The 19,506-nt window shown below is 39.3% G+C and overlaps 2 protein-coding genes across 7 annotated transcripts in view; one reads left to right on the top strand and one right to left on the bottom strand.

The window, feature by feature from the left end:
- HYDIN (HYDIN axonemal central pair apparatus protein) overlaps positions 1-19,506 on the top strand; it is a 381,838-nt gene that overhangs the window by 248,569 nt on the left and 113,763 nt on the right. For all 6 annotated transcript variants that reach the window (XM_074370458.1, XM_074370459.1, XM_074370460.1 and 3 more), the window contains exons 25-29: positions 4,642-4,779; positions 5,464-5,545; positions 6,307-6,426; positions 6,672-6,881; positions 8,666-8,803. In XM_074370458.1, coding sequence (XP_074226559.1) covers positions 4,642-4,779; positions 5,464-5,545; positions 6,307-6,426; positions 6,672-6,881; positions 8,666-8,803 — 688 coding nt within the window. The remainder of the gene's footprint in view (positions 1-4,641; positions 4,780-5,463; positions 5,546-6,306; positions 6,427-6,671; positions 6,882-8,665; positions 8,804-19,506) is intronic.
- On the bottom strand, positions 16,315-19,484 carry LOC105073566 (large ribosomal subunit protein eL43-like). Its single transcript, XM_074370465.1, has one exon. It carries the CDS (start codon positions 16,733-16,735, stop codon positions 16,394-16,396), a length of 342 nt encoding a protein of 113 aa, XP_074226566.1. The 5' UTR covers positions 16,736-19,484; the 3' UTR covers positions 16,315-16,393.

Raw genomic sequence — 19,506 nt, 5'->3', positions numbered from 1 at the left:
CTGATCATTTCACATTCCCCTTCAAAAATTTTTAGAAGATTCTCCATTTTCCTGAGGATAAGCAGAATTCTTAGTCAGTCTTACAAAGCCCTTCAGGGTCAAGCCTCCTGTTCCCCACCCTCTCCCCCTTTTGATATCAAAATGAGAGCATGACCACACAAGCCACTGGTGTCCTATCAGTGATCCTCGCATGATTCCAAGGTCCAGTTTGAGTTTTCAGCCATTCAAGGTTATGAATGTGTGCTATTCAGTATAACTCATTTCATTGTTGAGCTATTTTCTCCTACAGTTACACCCAATATTTCTATCACTTTTAATTTATAATTTGTGTGCCACATTAGGCAAACCATACATCTTTACTTATTAGATCTTATCAGGTGGTTTTTATATTCCCATTCTTCCTCTCAGCTATCTAACCTCTGCTTCTCTCATTTTCTTTAACCTTCATCTCTCTCTTTCCCTCCCTCTCTCCCTCCTTCTAGCTCTACACATCACAAACCTGCTCCAGGTTAGATACCACCCCCCTGATTCCTGCTTCTAAAGGGAAGTTATAATCATCAGTTTAAATCTGTTAAAAGTAGGTAAATTCTTGAGCCTCTCTGGGCACAAACACGAAGTCCTAGCCACGTTTCCATATTTATTGCCTGGCTTTGTGGTCTTACACTTGCTGATCCTCCCACATTGGGAAGCAAATGACAGACGAAACAGATGGGGCTGGCTTGGTGCCTTCCCCACCAGCACGGTCTAGCTCTGCCACCCAAGCAGGGGAAGTGAACTACAGACACACACATGGAAAGCAGGCTGCCTTAGCCCTTTGTTACGTCCCAGAATGCTTCCAACTGGCCATCCATGCTAAGGTGGGAGTCAGTGGGACATAACTGAGTGGCTGAGACTCAAGCTACTCAGACTGTAGGGGATGAGAAGTATAACCGCCTAGGCAGCTCAGGGCAGGTGAGGCAGCTCCCACTGGACCAGGGCAATGCCCCCAAGAAGGGTACAGCCAACATCCACAGCACCCAGGGGATGGGCGCATCATACTAGTGAAGGGGATTTAATTGGTGCACCAATAGCATCTGCTACCATTGATAATTAAAAAGAAAGAAAGAAAAAAAACATTAATCAACATATGAGCCAAACAAAACACACGTGCAGGACCTTTTTTTATCCAGCCATGAGCCATTTTCACCCTCTGTAGTCGACACTCCCAAATTCTAGGTCTATAATCAACGAATTATAGGTCATTGTGTCGACTACAAGGCTGCCCCTACCTTTTATGGAGGCCTTGGCTGCATTGCAGAGACTTGAGCGGATATCCAGCATACATCTATTCCATCTCCAAATGTCATCTGAACCACAACACACTACATTAGCTGAAACACAAGCCTGATTTGGGGAGTTTTATTTTGATGCAACGCTGCTTCTTAGTGAAGGGAGTACAGGAAACAAGAGTGGTAGGCTTCTTTTAATTTGCAGCACAAAAGATTGTATTGATCCTAACCTACCCAAGAATTGAAAATAAAATATGAAGAGGGAAACTGCTGAGCCCAAACCAATGTGACTGATCAACAGTGTGTCTGACATTCACACAGTTCTGTCCCAGCTAAAAGAAGGGTTTCTTTGCTGGCTCCTCCAGTGATTCTCATATGGGTAGCTCTGGAACTGGAGCAATATTGATTTTCTTTGTTGGCTACACAGTCTCTTTTAAAAATAACTGAATCTAATCCTGTTTGGGTCAGCACAACAGGAAAGTTATCATCTGTTCCTGAGAGTAAAAATGAAATTGGATCCAAAAAACTCTCCCAACCTTCTTTTTCTTTGGAGCAGGTTTTCTGTTTTAATGATAAGTTAAAGCCTTCATTATGTTAGAGGTTTCACAGTCTCCTGTCTGTTAGCAGCAGGGCTGCTGTACTGGTCTCCTTTGTTTCCAAAAGACCTCTCACTTCCCCATTGTCCAGGTATTGTTGGCAACCGAGGTGTTGTTTTTCCTCAGGTCTGCAGACATTCTACAGCTTTGTATTTTTCCTTTACAGATATTCCCATATGCATTTTGTTTTTCATTCAGCACAACATCCGGGGGGATGCAAATGTTGGATGGGGGTGCTATTATATGGGGCAGTGATCCAGCAGAGTCTCCCCAGGTATCTCTGCTGACCTGGGGTGATTTAATAAGTGTTCTGAATCACCCTCTGCTGATTTTCCTGTCCCTAGCTGGTAAGGCTGAGTGATAGCCCCACATTAATTATCAGCTCCAGCCCTTAGCCTTCAGGTTGCCATTCCTTCCCAGAGCAGGTCCTAAATTTGGCTGTACATTAGAATCACCTGAGAAGACTGTTTAAAAAATGTAACTCCTGGGCCCTGCCAGAGACCTGCCAAATCAGAATTTACCCAAGGATGAGGTTCAAGAATCTTTATTTTAATGAGCTTCCCAGCACCCAGCCCAACATGTGTCCTCTGCCCAGAATGGTGTGATTTCAGCCTAAGATAATGTCAGCTAGAAACATCTGACCTGGAATAAGCCAAATGGAAGCTTGTGGAAGAAGATGAAAAGAGCTTTTCCACTCTTCTCTGAGGCTGTCCCAGGTTGGGTGGAGTGGATGTGGAGGTGACGAATAGCCAAATTACCCTGCATACTGCTTACCTGTTCTCATTCAACCATCCATCCATCTGTCCAGTCAGTCAGACATACGATGAGCTCATGCCCTACGTACATATAAGACCCTGGGCTATGAGAGCTGTAAACAGGGACTACCTGGGACCCTGCCCTCCAAGAGCTCACAGTTCTTGGGTGGCAGTAGTTCAGTGTTTTCCCAAAGGAAACAGCTGACCCCTCTCTCCCTCTCTCTCTCTCTCTCTCAAAAAGAACAGTCAGGAGTCAGTTCAGAGTCTCCACCCAGCAAGAAAATAATAACAATTTTTTCCCATCATGTTGATTTTTCTAAATATGGTAGATAAAACTGGTTTTTAATTTATAGTAATGATACAAAAATTCCTTTAAAATAAGCCTATTAATTAACACTACAATGTGTTTTCACTACATACTCATTTGAATAGTTCTAATTAAAAAGACTGAATACCAAGTGGAGGTGAGGATGTGGACCAGCCAGAACTCTGGTCACTGTCAGTGGTAGTGTAAAATGGTGTAAAGCCACTTTGGAAAACTGGCAGTTTCCTATAACATTAAATATACATATACCATACAACCCAGCAGTTCCCTTCCTAGAAATTTACCCAAGAGGAATGAAAACATGTGTCCCCACAAAAACTTGTACATAATTGTTCTTGGCAACTCTATTCATCATAGTAAAAGCTAGAAAAAGCCAAGGTGTCCATCAACAAGATGGATAAACACACTAGTCATCCATAATATGGAATACTGCTCAGTCATTTAAAAAAAAAAACAGAACTGATGACTGCTCCTTGCTACAACATAGATGATCCTCAAAAACACTATGCTGAGCAAAAGAAGTCAGACACAAAAGTGTACATATTTATGGTTCCATTTAGATGGCACTGTAGGCATAGGTTAAGCCATAGTGACATACAGCAAATGAGTGTCTGGAGCCAGGGTGAGGGGGGGATAGACTGGGTCAGGCACAAGAGAACGTTTTAAGATGACAGAAATGTTCTGTGTATTAATATGGTAGTGATTATCCTGGTATATATATTTATAAAAACTCATCAAACAATGCTTAAAATGAGTGCATTGTGTACTTTAATTATACCTCAATAAAATAAACTTATTAGGTGATATTCAGCACAGCAGAAATCATGAAGTTGGTAGTGGAACACCTGAAGTTTAGGAAGCAGCACTCAGGTATATGGTAGAGAATAGACATTATCCTCAAAAGTGCGTATGAAATGGTGTAAAACTTCAGAGGGAGGAAAAAATTCTTTCAATGGGAAGATGGGACAGTGATGGGAGCTCCACATAATGTTTCTGCTGAGCCTCTGAGAAAATGTAGGAGCGTGCGGAGTCAGATTGAATATCTAAGTGAAATTGGGTTGAAATTAATATCAAGGGTCTGAGATGGGGAGGGGAGGAGTCTCTTAAAAAGCCACCTGTGCCCTGGGGGAACAGGAAGAATGGGGGCAACGCCGCCACTTTGGCCTTTGTGACATCCAGTCAGTGAAACCTGGACATACAGGCTTCTGTGCCAGCTGGTGCAGTCACCAGTTTCCCCCTCGCCCTCTGCTCTGAGAACTTGAGTAGCAGCAAAGCAAACTGGCAGGGCCAGTGCCAGGGTGAAGCAGTCAAGGCACCCAGAGCAAATATGATGGGAGGCAGGGTCCCACAGAGGCTGAGCCCATACCTACAGGACCCCGAGAGTGAGTGCCTCACAGCCTCATCCTGCTTTCTGGTTATCTGGGAGCAGGAGCCCTGGTGACTCATTCATTCATAGCCATGACCTAGTGCCCACTGCAGTCCAGGCACTGTGTTAGATGGAGAGGAGGGGAGGGCCAGCAAACTTTTAGGAAAAAGTAAAACTTCAGTTAAGGTTTGAAGAAGGTAAATCCAAAGGAGGGTGTAAGGCAGTCCCTTTTTAACCCAACCTGGTCTAGGATTTGGAGTTTCACCTTAGAAACCAAGAGCCCACCCAGGCACTGACTTGCAACTGTGTCCCCCACCCCATGTCTTTGTAGGTTTATGACATGGCCAAGGAAGCCCGACAGTGCCCCGCTATCCCAGGTGGAATCTACCCCAGAAACCTTGGCATCTGTCAGTTCGCCAGCGGTCCCAACAATAGAGTCCCCCGAGATTGAGCTAAGTGATTTTGTTAAGTAAGTGCAAATGCAAAGACAAAATGGATTTTCTTTAAATAACATTCTTTTCTCTACACTGACTGACATTCTCAAACTCATCCTTCATTTATTCATCCAACCACTTACTGGTCAACAGTGTAATAAGTGAGGTCCTCGACTAGGCACCTGGGATATAGAGTTGAAAGTCATCTCTGCTCTCAGGGAGCCATAGCCTTTTGAGCCCATGGGTACTGAGCCCTTCTTATGTTGCCCTCTCCTTCAGCCCAAGTTCTGCAGCCAGGGTCAGATCAAGGGCAGCAAGCAGGAAAGAACATGACATTGGCCAGACATTATATTCTCACAATAAAATGTTCCAATAAATGATGAAGCTTGAGCACTGGGGACACATGCAGATTGTCTGAAGAATTACTAGAGCTTGTGAGAACTTTTTGTAAGTCAGATGGGATTGATCAAAGCCAAGAAAGAAGGGTGGGGGCCTGTGGAAAATTGACCAGTTTGATGCCATAGACTGCATGCTTGGGGACAGGGAGTAACAGAGCACTGGCTCTCTGGCCTTTGAAAAAGGTGTCCCTTGAGTGAGAACCCCACTTATTCTTTGGGGCACAGTAGAGAGGAGAGGAAGAGGGGAGTAGCATGCAGCTGAAGACTGTGCTGTAATGGTTGCCAAATAAGTGATTCTCCACATTTCATTAAACTCCCCAGGACTATCCTTGTGGATGACGATGTTGTGTCTGAAGAAAGAGAAAACAGAAAAGCACAAGTGTCCACCATGGTCATCTCAGATGTATGGTGTCTTTTGCCTTGGGTGGGTGGGCTGCAGGTCTTTATCCAGGTCACTCCCCAACCAAACACTCACAGAGCCAACACCTCAGTGAGAACCCAGACACCTCAGCAAATAGATTTTCTCTGCAGTGGGAGAGCCAGTTACCTCTAACTTTGGTGATCTTGTGCTCTTCCTAGCCACTAGATAGAGGCTACAAAGGGAGGACTGTCTTCCTCAGTAATTCCATGGTGAAAACAAAGAGGTTCAAGAGAGTTTACAAATTCATACACTTAAGGGGAGAGGGTATAGCTCAGTGGTAGAGTGTGTTCTTAACATACACAAGGTCCTGGGTTCAAGTCCCAGTACCTCTGTTAAAAATAAACACAATTACCTTCCCCACTCTGCTGATAAGTTAAACAATTAAAAAAAAAACCAAGTTCATACCCTTAAATTCTGCTTTAAGAAGGAAATCAGTAATACGTTGTGCACATCATTCCTAGTCCATAAATATGCATTACATCATCCTCCACGAATAGAGGTACTACACACTTTTCATCTAAAGTGATCCTCAAGTGACAGGCATTTAGTTTGCTTCCTAAGTTTTGCTACTATAAGTAACATTGCAATAAACATACATCTTGGGCACTTGTCCAATTATCTCCATAGGAAAAAAGTGCTATTTTTAAAATATATACTTCATTTTTCTGTCAGTGATGGAGAAGGGTACGTTGATGATGAATTATGAATGCTTGCAAGCTTTTCCTCACCCCTCTACTTCCTAGGAATTAAAAATGAACTCTTCTGATACAGAAAGAATAGACCCCAAGCAGAGCCAGGTGGAGTTTCAGGAATCCCCATGGATCTTTGAATGGGATGAAATGCTTTCCATTGGGATAGAAGAAGTAAGTAACACCTCATGGGCCTTAAAGCCATCTGATGCTAAATCTTCTTGCTGAGCACCTGCCCCAAGTCAGAAATGTAAACTTGCCCGAGCACGATTTATGCCATTTCCATCATATATTTTCTGGGTGCTGGGCTTGTCATCTTTCATGGAGTCAATCAAGGTCAAATCAGGAATCAATCTGTAAATTGGCTGAACTTGAACTTACCCTTTGCAGGCTCTGATACAGAATGACTTTCTCTGCAGGTGTTTGATATTCTGCCCCTCTGTGGAGTTCTGCAGCCACACAGTAGCCACCAGATATCTTTCACCTTCTATGGACACTGTGACATCATTGCGCAGGCTAAAGCTTTGTGTGAAGTAGAAGGGGGGCCGACCTATGAGATAATACTAAGGGGAGAAGCCTCCCTGGTCAACTATTCCTTTGACACCAAGGATATTAACTATGGATTACAGGTATTGCCAACCATCAGGAGCAGATTTTCTGGGTTTATCTCAAACATCAGTCCTAGTCCTTGCGCTCTAATCTGTCCTGGAATCTCCAGTCATCATAGTCTCACCATCACCCCTATCCTTAATCCCTAATCTGGTCCCTGACCCTGATCATCCTTCAACTGCCACCTGTTTCTCAGATATTTTCACTTGCTTGTCTCACTGTCTCCTGAAATTCTGTATGAGACATTAAAATTTACATCTCTCAATCCAGAAGCACATTCCAACCTCTCCATTTCTTTCAGTAGGCTTACTCCCTTCACAGTCCCTTGAGTTTGTGAACTTCAAGGCATTCTCCACTGCACTCTCTCCTTCACCTCCCCGCATCTTCACAGCATCCAGGGTTTGCTAATTCATCCAGCACAATCCCTCTGAGTCAGTTTTCCTTTCCCATCAGCACTGTGGTTATCATACCACAGGATCTCATGAAGCCCTGCCTAAATTATTACAGCAGTTCTTCTCAAACTGTAATGGGCATACAGATCACCTAGGAATCTTGTTCAAGTGCAGATTCTGATTGAGTAGGTCCAGGGTGGAGCCTGAGAATCTACATTTCTAACAGGCTCCCCGTGATGCTATGCTGCTGTCCCACGGACTCCATGGAAGCGATGGGTTACTGTGCATTCATAGCTTCTACCGCTAACCCTTCTAAATATCATTACCAGTTAGATTTTCCCCAAATTACTTTTTCATCCCATCCATCCCTGAACAATTAACCCCAGCAGCATTTGAGAAAGCAACATAGAGAAAAGAACATGGTTTTGTAGTCAGAACTAGGATGTTATCCTAGTTTTGCTCCTACTGACTGTGACCTTGGGCATATCACCTAACCCCTCCAAGCCTCAGTAGCCCTCATCTATAAAGTGGGAATGGGGTAGCAATGCCTATTTCACCAGGTGGTTATGGTGTAATTGTCAGTTAATTCTATGCCACATCTTCTTTTCCCAATTATATTTTGTTATGTACTCAGGTACCACGTATCTCCTATCAAATTTAGTGGAGACAAGAACACCATTATACCATTATACAGCTACTGCATGTATGACTAGTGAATTGTGTGTGCATGTGTGCTTACAGGTTAAAGACTGTGCCTAAAATCACATTCACCTATTGACACCTTGTGCATTACACTGACCAAATAGAATTCTCTTCCATTCCTTATCTCCAGGATCTTCTGGGCGATTGGTTCTGGCTCAGCTCAGAATACATTCTTTGAAACAGCTAGTTCTGCCTTAGCTTGTCCTAAGAACCCCTGAAGTGGCTTCAGTTTAAGGTTATTGGACCTTCTGAATTATGTTAGCAAAATCTCAGGAACTTGTCTGGCCCATTACTCCCATGTCTCACCATAAAAATAGAAGAATTCATTCTAGAAAATTCTGAACTCACATTTTATCCAAAAAAAGCAAATCTTACTAATCTAAACAAGCTTACTTTAAAATCCTCTAATATGAATTCTTTGTGGTGAAGAAATGGAGGTCCAAGGAGGTTAGATGCCCACCTCACAGCCATACTAAACTAAATTAGTTCTTGGACTAAAGACAGAGCTAGGTTTCCAGGGTTTAGTGTTCCTCCTACCCAGGAGGCACCTGGTTGTGATACTGAAATGTGGATTGACCAGCACCTACCTTAGGAAAAATGAAATCCTTGTCTGTGAGGAATGCTTGTCTCCCCACCTCTGTCATGATGACAGCAGCATCTTGAAGGGTGGGTGACAAAGAAGTAACTCTTCTCCTTCTTCTCCTCTCAAGCTGTTTGACCATGTCACAGAGAATGAAATCACACTCAAGAACACTGGGAAAGTTGGCTTTGAGTTCAAGGTTCTAACCAACCACCAGTCTTCACCAGAAAACCTTCTGCCAGGAGTGCCACTAATCTTGCCTCTCTCAGTAAGTAGCCTCCCCACCCTTGCCGGCCATGTGATAATGGTGGGCGGGGCCAAATTCAAACATGCAAGCCACACCCCAGACGTGTATGAGATTAGCTAAGCATTCACTGCCAGGATTATGGCTATGATCTTTTAGAAATTAAAACTAACAAGCTGTTAGTACCAAAAAAACAAATAAATCCAACTACTTTACTCATTCTTTAAACAAGTATTTATTCAGTCCTGCATTAGGCAGACACTGTTCAGGCCCCAGGGGTTAAACAGTGAACAAGACAATACAACCCCATGAATTTTTTTTTTTTTGCTATTCATAAGAATAGTTCATTTCCACGTAGGTTCTCACACTTCCCCTGTAATTCCTTGAGGCCAAGGGCCTCCTTTCCTCTGACTACAACAAATAAAAGCAGATTTTCATAAGCAGATGTGAAAACACCAGTAGACTGCAATGAATGAGTCAAGTTGGTTTTAAAAGCAAATACATAGTCTTCATACATATTATGCTAACTATCAGCTTTAAGGAAATTTTATAAAGTTTTCTCATCGTAAAAATAATACATAATTGTTACAGAAAAATGAAAAGATATGAAAAAGGATAAAGAATGAAATTAAAATTATTTATAATCTAGAGGTGGGGGTAGAGCTCAGTGGTAGACCACATGCTTAGCATGCACAAGGTCCTAGGTTCAATCCTCAGTACCTCCATTAAAAAAATTATAATTATAATTATTCATAATCTGACAATCCAAAGATAAGAGTACTATCATCCTGGATGACAGAGTCTGTTCTTCCCTTAAATTATCATGTATATTTGGGTCTACTGCTGGTTTCCCTGTTCTTCATTGATCCGTTTACCTATACCTACACCCATTCTATACTATATTAAGTGCTATGTAGCTTTAAAATACATCTTAATATCTATTAGGTCAGGTCCCTTTTTATTCTTTTCCAATTTGTCTTAGCAATTCTTTTGAATTTACTCTTTTATGTTCTTCCTAAGTTGAATGCCTACTTTTTTCTTTCTTAATTAATAATGAAAAAAAGTAACAGTATGCATTTGTCTGAGTACATCTTTTAGCTTTGTCTCATAACTTTAAAGAAAATTATAGATTAAAAAAAGTGGAAGTCAACTTTGCATATTTTGTGCATTTTAATATCGATTATAATTTTCATTGTTTTCTAAGTTGTCTAGAATCGAGTTTTATTTACAAGTGTAACTTAAGGTAAATTTTTCTCTCTTTTTAATTTCCAAATGACTCAGATTGTAGTTTTTGTTATTTAAACTCTTATTAATGTGGAGTTAATGCTGACTTTTTCAGTATCATGGCCAGGTAATATGACCCTCTCAATTTCTGCTTTTGTTAGTTTGTTAATATATTTTAGTCACCTAGAATGATTTTCAGTACCAGTGAATGTTTGGAAATAATGTTATCCAAGCTATAGAATGCAGATTAAAGTGAATTTTTTTATTAAATTAACCTCTATTAAATTATATTATCTAAATCATGTCTATTTTTCTATTTAATTTTTCTAAGACTAAGAGCTACATATAAAAGATTTTCTAAGACTGAAAATGGTATATAAAAGGTTTTGGGATACAAATGGTTTTATGAAAGACTAAAAATGGTATATAAAAATTATAAATTTTTGTTTTATACATTTTCATTTCTGTGTTATTTGACAAAACAGAATTTCATGACTGTTTAGTGTTCATCCTGGACTTTATGTTTTATCTATTTTAAATTGCTGCTTTCTTCCCTTCTAATGTTTTTTACTTTGAAATCTTCTTTGTTCAGTATTAATATTGTATCCTTCAAAGCACCATATTAGCTGTCTACACAAGATTTAGTATGCTGGGTTTTTTTTTTAGGCTTGCTTCTTTTTTTTTAACTTTTTTTATTGAGTTATAGTCATTTTACAATGTTGTGTCAAATTCCAGTGTAGAGCACAATTTTTCAATTATACATGAACATACATATATTCATTGTCACATTCTTTTTTCACTCTGAGCTACCACAAGATCTTGTATATATTTCTCTGTGCTATATAGTATAATCTTGTTTATCTATTCTGAATATACCGGTCGGTATCTACAAATTTTGAAATCCCAGTCTGTCCCTTCCCATCCCCCGCCCCCATGGCAACCACAAGTTTGTATTCTACATCTATGAGTCTGTTTCTGTTTTGCATTTATGTTCTTTTTTTTTAGATTCCACATATGAGCGATCTCAATGGTATTTTTCTTTCTCTTTCTGGCTTACTTCACTTAGAATGACATTCTCCAGGAACATCCATGTTGTCGGGTTTTATGGCTGAATAGTGTTCCGTTGTATAAATATATCACATCTTTTTTATCCAGTCAGTTGTTGATGGACATTTAGGCTGTTTCCATGTCTTGGCTATTGTAAATAGTGCTGCTAGGAACATTGGGGTGCAGGTGTCTTTCTGAAGTAGAGTTCCTTCTGGATATATGTCCAGGAGCAGGATTCCTGGGTCATATGATAAGTCTATTCCTAGTCTTTTGAGGAATCTCCATACTGTTTTCCACAGTGGCTGCACCAAACTGCATTCCCACCAGCAGTGTAGGAGGGTTCCCTTTTCTCCACAGCCTCTCTAGCATTTGCTATTTGTGGATTTTTGAATGATGGCCATCATAGTTTTGACTTGCATTTCTCTGATATTTAGTGATATTGAGCATTTTTTTCATGTGCCTATTGATCATTTGTATGTCTTCGTTGGAGAATTGCTTGTTTAGGTCTTCTGCCCATTTTTGGATTGGGTTGTTTGGTTTTTTCTTACGAAGTTGTATGAGCTGCTTATATATTCTGGAGATCAAGCCTTTGTCAGTTTCATCGTTTGCAAAAATTTTCTCCCATTCCGTAGGTTGTCGCTTTGTTCTACTTAGGTTTCCTTTGCTGTGCAGAAGCTTGTAAGTTTCATTAGGTCCCATTTGTTTATTCTTGCTTTTATTTCTATTGCTTGAGTAGACTGTTCTAGGAGAACATTTTTGAGATGTATGTCAGATAATGTTTTGCCTATACTTTCTTTTAGGAGGTTTATTGTATCTTGTCTTATGTTTAAGCCTTTGATCCATTTTGAGTTGATTTTTGTGTATGTTGTAAGGGAGTGTTCTAGCTTCATTGCTTTACAATGCCACTGTCCAGTTTTCCCAACACCATTTGCTGAAGAGACTGTCTTTATTACATTGTATATTCTTGCCTCCTTTGTTAAAGATGAGTTGACCAAAAGTTTGTGGGTTCATTTCTGCACTCCCTATTCTGTTCCATTGGTCTATATGTCTGTTTTTGTACCAATACCATGCTGTCTTGATGACTGTAGCTCTACAGTATTGTCTGAAGTCTGGAAGAGTTATTCCTCCAGCCTCTTTATTTCTCTTCAGTAATGGTTTGGCAATTCTAGGTCTTTCATGGTTCCATATAAATTTTATTATGATTTGAAAAAATGCTCAATATCACTAATTATCAGAGAAATGCAAATCAAAACTACAATGAGGTATCACCTCACACCAGTCAGAATGGCCGTCATTCAAAAATCCACAAATGACAAATGCTGGAGAGGCTGTGGAGAAAGGGGAACCCTCCTACACTGCTGGTGGGAATGCAGATTGGTGCAGCCACTATGGAAAACAGTGTGGAGATTCCTCAAAAGACTAGGAATAGACTTACCATATGACCCAGGAATCCCACTCCTGGGCTTGTATCCAGAAGGAAATCTACTTCAGGATGACACCTGCACCCCAATGTTCATAGCAGCACTATTTACAATAGCCAAAACATGGAAACAGCCTAAATGTCCATCAACAGGTGACTGGATAAAGAAGAAGTGGTATATTTATACAATGGAATACTACTCAGCCATAAAAACCGACAACATAATGCCATTTGCAGCAACATGGATGCTCCTGGAGAATGTCATTCTAAGTGAAGTAAGCCAGAAAGAGAAAGAAAAGTACCATATGAGATCGCTCATATGTGGAATCTAAAAAACAAAAACAAACAAACAAACAAAAACAAAGCGTAAATACAGGCCAGAAATAGACTCACAGACAGAGAATACAGACTTGTGGTTACCAGGGGGGTGGAGGGTGGGAAGAGATAGACTGGGATTTCAAAATTGTAGAATAGATAAACAAGATTACACTGTATAGCACAGGAAAATATACACAAAATGTTATGATAACTCACAGAGAAAAAAATGTGACAATGAGTGTGTATATGTCCATGAATGACTGGAAAATTGTGCTGAACACTGGAATTTGACACAACATTGTAAAATGATTATAAATCAATAAAAAATGTTTAAAAAAAAGAAAAAAAAACAAATATAAAATCATCAATGTGATGTTGAAGTGACTATAATAATGAAAAACATTAATCCAGCATTAAAATTTACTCATGATACATATGACTTAGAGGGGCAATACGTTAAAATAAAAATTTTAAAACACCATGGTTCATTTTTTGTGTTGCACTATATCCTGTAGTAAGGTTTTGTGCTAAAAAAATGTTCAGTAATAAGATGGGAATAAAATGATGAAATCATTTACATTCATAGGTGAATAAGAGATTAATAAAACTGCTTTCTTTGGAAAAAAAAAATGGTCACAATGCCCAAGGCAATCTACGGATTTAATGCAATCCCTAACAAATTACCCAGGACATATTTCACAGAACTAGAAGAAATCATAATAAAATTTATATGCAACTGATTTTTGAACGTTAATCTTGTAACATGCTACTTTGCTGAATTCCTTGATTAGTTCTAGTAGATTTTGTGTGGACCTTTTAGGGTTTTCTATGTACAGTATCATGTCATCTGCATATAGTGACACTTTTACCTCTTCTTTTCCAATTTGGATCCCTTTTATTTCTCTCTCTTGACTGATTGCTGTGGCTAGGACTTCCAAGAATAGGAGTGGTGATAGTGGGCAGCCTTGTCTTGTCCCAGATTTTGGTGGGAAGCTTTTGAGTTTTTCACCATTGAGTACTATGCTGGCTGTTGGTTTGTCATATATAGCTTTTATTATGTTGAGATATGTTCCCTCTATACCCACTTTGGTGAGAGTTTTTATCATAAATGGGTGTTGAATTTTATCAGATGCTTTTTCTGCATCTATTGAGATGATCATGTGGTTTTTGTCCTTTCTCTTGTTGATGTGATGTGTTACATTGATTGATTTGTGTATGTTGAACCACCCTTGTGTCCCTGGGATGAACCCCACTTGATCATGATGTATAATATTTTTTATGTGCTGTGGATTCTGTTTGCTAATATTTTGGTAAGGATTTTTGCATTTATGTTCATCAGTGATATTGGTCTGTAATTCTCTTTTTTGGTAGTATATTTGCCTGATTTTGGTATCAGGGTGATGGTGACTTCATAGAATGAGTTTGGGAGTATTCCTTCCTTTTCAGTCTTCTGGAAGAGTTTGAGAAGGACTGGTATGAGTTCTTCTTTTTGTGTTTGGTAGAATTTCTGTGTGAAGCCATCTGGTCCTGGACTTTTATTTGTAGGGAGGCTTTTTATTGCTAATTCGATCTCATTTCTAGCAATTGGTTTGTTCAAGTGGTCAGTTTCTTCTTGATTCAGTCTTGGTGGACTGTATGTTTCCAGAAGCTTGTGCATCTCCTCTAGGTTATCCATTTTGGTTCCATATAGTTTTTCATAATATTCTCGTATGATATTCTGTATTTCTATGTTATTTGTTGTAATTTCTCCATTTTCCTTTTTTATTTTGCTTTTTGTGCTCTTTTTTCTTCTTTGTGAGTTTGGCCAGAGGTTTGTCAATTTTATTTACTCTTTCAAGACTCAGCTTTTGGTTTGATTGATTTTTTTCTACTTTTTTTTTTAATCTCTATTTTATTCATTTCCTCCCTGATCTTTATTATTTCCTTCCTTCTGCTGCCTTTTGGGATTTTTTGCTCTTCTTTTTCTAATTCTTTTAGCTGGTAGGTTAGATTGTTTATTTCAGATTGTTCTTTTTTGAGGAAGGCCTGTATTGCTATAAACTTCCCTCTTAGCAGTGCCTTTGCTGTGTCCCATAAATTTTGTGTGGTTGTATTTTCATTTTCATTTGTCTCAAGGTATTTTTTAATTTCAACTTTGATTTCATCATTGACCCATTGGTTTTTTAATAGCATGTTATTTAATCTCCATGCTTTCCTTTTTTTCTCCTTTGTTTCTCTGTAGTTGATTTCTAGTTTCATGGCATTGTGGTCAGTAAAGACGCTTGAGATAATTTCTATCTTCTTAAAATTGTTGAGGCTTCTTTTGTGCCCAAGTACATGATCAGTTCTAGAAAATGTTCCATGTGCACTTGAAAAGAATGTATATCCTATTTGTGGGGTGTGTAATACTCTGAAAATATCCACCAAATCTAATTTTTCTATTGTATCATTTAATTTCTCTGTTGCTTTATTTATTTTCTATCTGGAAGATCTGTCTAGTGATGTTAATGTGGTGTTAAAATCTCTGACAATGATTATATTCCCATCAATATCTCCCTTTATCTCTGTTAGGGTATGTTGTGCTTTCACTGTGGTTCATTTCTATACATTTCATAATAATCACTAGTATATCTTCTTCCTTGGCTATTGGTTCACTCCTTCACCCTGAAGATCTGTGTCTTTCATTTATTATATCTTCAAGTAATGCTTCTCCCTTATTTTCTCCAGTCTCTTCTGCTAAAGCAACTGTTAAATGCATTTTGGACTTCTTCATTCTGTCCTTCTTCTTGCTAAACCTATATTTCACATGTGTATCTCTTTATCTTTCCATACTGCATTCTAGATAACTTCCTCAGCTCTTTCAGTTAGACAACTTTTTTTCAGCTGAGTAGAACCTACTGTTTAAACCTACTAAGCATTCATTTTTTTTAACTTTTTTTTATTGAAGTATAGTCAGTTTACAATTTTGTGTCAATTTCTGGTGTATAGTACAATGCTTCAGTCATACCTGAACATACATATATTCATTTTCATATTCTTTTTCACCATAAGCTACTATAGGATATCAAATATATTTCCCTGTGCTGTACAGTATAAACTTGATTATCTATTTTTTATATACCTGTCAATATTTACAAATCTCGAAATCCCAGTTTATCCCTTCCCACCCTCTCCCCCCGATAACCATGTTTGTTTTCTATGTCTGTGAGTCTGTTGCTGTTTTATATATAAGTTCATTTGTCTTTTTTCTTTAGATTCCACATATGAGTGATATCATATGGTATTTTTCTTTCTCTTTCTGGCTTACTTCACTTAGAATGACATTCTCCAGGGCCATCCATGTTGCTGCAAATGGCATTATCTTATTATTTTTTATGGCTGAGTAGTATTCCATTGTATAAATATACCACAGCTTCTTTATCCAGTCATCTGTCGATGGACATTTAGATTGTTTCCATCTTGGTATTGTAAATAGTGCTGCTATGAACTTTGGAGTGCAGGTGTCTTTTTGAATTAAGTTTCCCTCTGGATATATGCCCAGCATTAATTTCTTTTTTTTTTTTTTTTTTTGTTACATAAATTAACCCATTTATTATAGGCTAGCAATGTTTCAAATGGTGGTGCTTCTACTTGTCCTTCAATTCCTTCAGTCTTCTGATGGCAGACTTTACTGTGACCGCAGAAGTGGTGTAGGTCCAGGCACCACCAGCTACCATTTTCATGCAGGAACCACAGTGCCAGATGCCCATGGCTCGTCTCTTCATCTTGGTTTTGCCGCAGAAGGAGCAAGTGTACTTGGCATGCTGGCTGATTTCAATTTTCTTCACCATTTTCCAGAGGGAGGCACCATAATGGGTCCCATATTTACCGACGATTCCGACCTTCTTGGTGCGTTTGGCCATGTCAGCGCAAACTAAGTCCAAGCCCAGAGAGGAACCAGCATTAATTTCAATAACCGTATTTTTCATTTCAAAAATTCCACCTATTATTCATCTCTTTCATTGGGATTTTAATTTCTTCATTTAACATTTTATAGATTCTTTTAAGTTATCCTAATCAAGTTATTGAGGATACCATTCTTCCTATTTGTGTGACTGTTAACTCTCCTTTATTATCAGTGCTTTCCCTGTATGATCTGTAATTTTTGACTTGGGATCGTCTTCACCTGAGACTGTTTTCTCTACAAGAACCTCATTCACCCTGGTTGTAATGTGATGCTATAAATCATGTTGTATTTATTTTTGCCAGGTGCCCCAAGGGCGCAAATTTTGAGTTAATTTTTTGACCTGGATTAACCACAATAATCCATCAGTATAAATTAAGACTCTATGGATATGCATGATACAGGCTTGGGCATTCTGTTTCTCACGGGATACACTTTTCCGCACCTGGGAGCCCAGAGGGATACAAGCTTTCTTGATTCTTCCCTGAAGAGCAGAGAAATAGCTTGGTTTCTCTTGTTACCCTTACAGAGTGGCATCCGTTCATGCTCCAGTCTTGTGCAGGGATCTGCCCCAGGTCCCCACCTCATACAGGTCCAGGCTGCATCCTCTCTCTTTCAGTCCCTGGATGGTAGGGACTATCGTTGGGTCTGATGTCACCCATGGCCACCATGGTAATCGCTCTGAACTTAACCACGCTTCCTTCTGTTCCTTTTTCACATTGGAGGAGGTATTTTCTTTCTGCCTTGCTGTATATTAAAAAAGAGTTCTGTTGTCTTTGTGGTTGCTGTGCCTTATACAGAATATCTTTGTGCTTGTAGCATGAGAGGGAGCTGTCACAGTGCAGTCTCCAGCATTGCCAGAATCAGAAGTGGGAGGATTTTTCATCCCTATGCACTCTTTCCCAGCTTAAGTTTACTCCCTCACCCTAACTCTTTGCTCCTGTGGATTAGATACAGTGGCTTCTTGAATCTCACTGGGACCATGGACTAGTTTCTTATTTTTCTTCTTTCTAATAGGAACTCACAGAATTTACTTGTTCGTATTCCTCAGATTCATTTCTGTGTCATGGGTCCCTGGGATCACCTCCAGTTTTAATGATTCTCTAGAGGGACTCACCAATAAGTTGGACTTGTGACTGATTTATTACAGCCAAAGGATACAGAGTAAAATCAGCAAAGGGGAAAAGCACATACAGCAGAGTTCAGAAGAGATCAGGTGCAGGCATCCAAAATCCTTTCCCAATGGAGTCCCGCAGGGTGTTCTTAAACCCCTACCCCAGCAATGAGCTGTGACAGCACAATAGGAGAGCTCCCGGGGAAGCTCACTGAGGACTCATCGCCAGTGGGGCCCAGTCCCTTAGGCACCCTCTGCCTGGCACACACCAAAATTCCAGTCTCCCAGAAGGAAAATAGGTGTTCAGCATAAACCATGTTGTTTGCACAAACAGTTGAAGCACAGTGAGCCATTCTTTCCAGGGAATGGTGAGAACCTTCCCAAAATGTAAGTTCCCAAATGCCAGGCAAAGGCCAACTTTGCAAGCAGGCCTTTCTCTAAGGGTAGTAATTCAGGGCTGCTATATTAACTCTTACCCCGCACTTCCTTCTTTTGAACTGGACCTTGTTTTTATGTGTCTAAATGTTTCCCTCTGTTTTTCCTTTTCTATATTTAACAGATTTTTTTATTATAAAGCCAAATTCTTATAATGAAAACAAATGTTCACAGAGTCCTGCAGTATACATGAATGCTTGAACATGTAACAAGGTAGAGAACATTTTTCCAACAGAATAACATGAGAGAACTATTTTTTATTGGAAAAAAATACACTATTAAGTGCTCAAGATAAAAATTGAGACCCACCCCTCTTACCTACCAGAGCACTGAGTGTAGGAAGGACTACTCTGTAGGAAACAGAGAATTTTGTGGATTAAGAGAGTGATGAGAAGAGAGAATTAAGACTGTGAGGGTGAATCCTGAAAAACATTGCACACTGCAATTTGACCCCACTTTGTGACACACACCCTGTACACACACACTCACCTATTCCATAAAATGTGCAAAATTTCATAAAATGCCTCCTATGAGTGATCCTTTTGTGAAATTTGATGATAAGGCTCAGTTCCGTGCTTGAAACGACAGCATATAAGGACATTAAAGAGTGGAAACCAAAAGAAGCAAGAAAATTAAGCAGTGGCTTCTCATAGAAATCATGGCAATGATTTCTGTCACAAGGGTTGGAGACAAATTGATTAACATTAGCAGGGCTCACAGACCCCCAGGGTGAGTTTGCATGTGTGTGTATGTATTTAAATAAAATCTGGATTGATACAAACTAATCAGTATTAATCATTATTTGCATGTCAGTGGTAAGCACTGGTGATCCTCATTAACTTTCTTCTTATCTCCATTCTCTAATTTGTCTTCAAAGAATATACATCACTTATAACATCAAAAAATAATAAAATATGTTCAAAAATTATAAGGAGCCCCTTCAAAAGTGACTTCTGAAACACTCTTAAATAACTTGAACCTATACTAGCATTTCCCACTCCCAGTTGAGATGCCAGCCTGATTTGCCCTTTCTGGTAATTTATAACCATGCAATTCTCCCACCCTTTATTTTCTAATTACTGACCTAGAGGTTATATTTTGTGACCTTATTCATAATTTTTAAGGTTTTATTATATGATCATTGATACATACAAAAGACATCCAGGTGTTTTTACAGAACACAATAATAAAATGAACACCCATGTATTTACCACCCATCTTCAAACCCAGAACATTACTAATGTATT

The sequence above is a fragment of the Camelus bactrianus genome, chromosome 9, assembly GCF_048773025.1.
Source record: "Camelus bactrianus isolate YW-2024 breed Bactrian camel chromosome 9, ASM4877302v1, whole genome shotgun sequence".
In the NCBI taxonomy this organism is placed as follows: domain Eukaryota; kingdom Metazoa; phylum Chordata; class Mammalia; order Artiodactyla; family Camelidae; genus Camelus; species Camelus bactrianus.
This window is presented reverse-complemented; position numbering and strand designations above follow the sequence as displayed.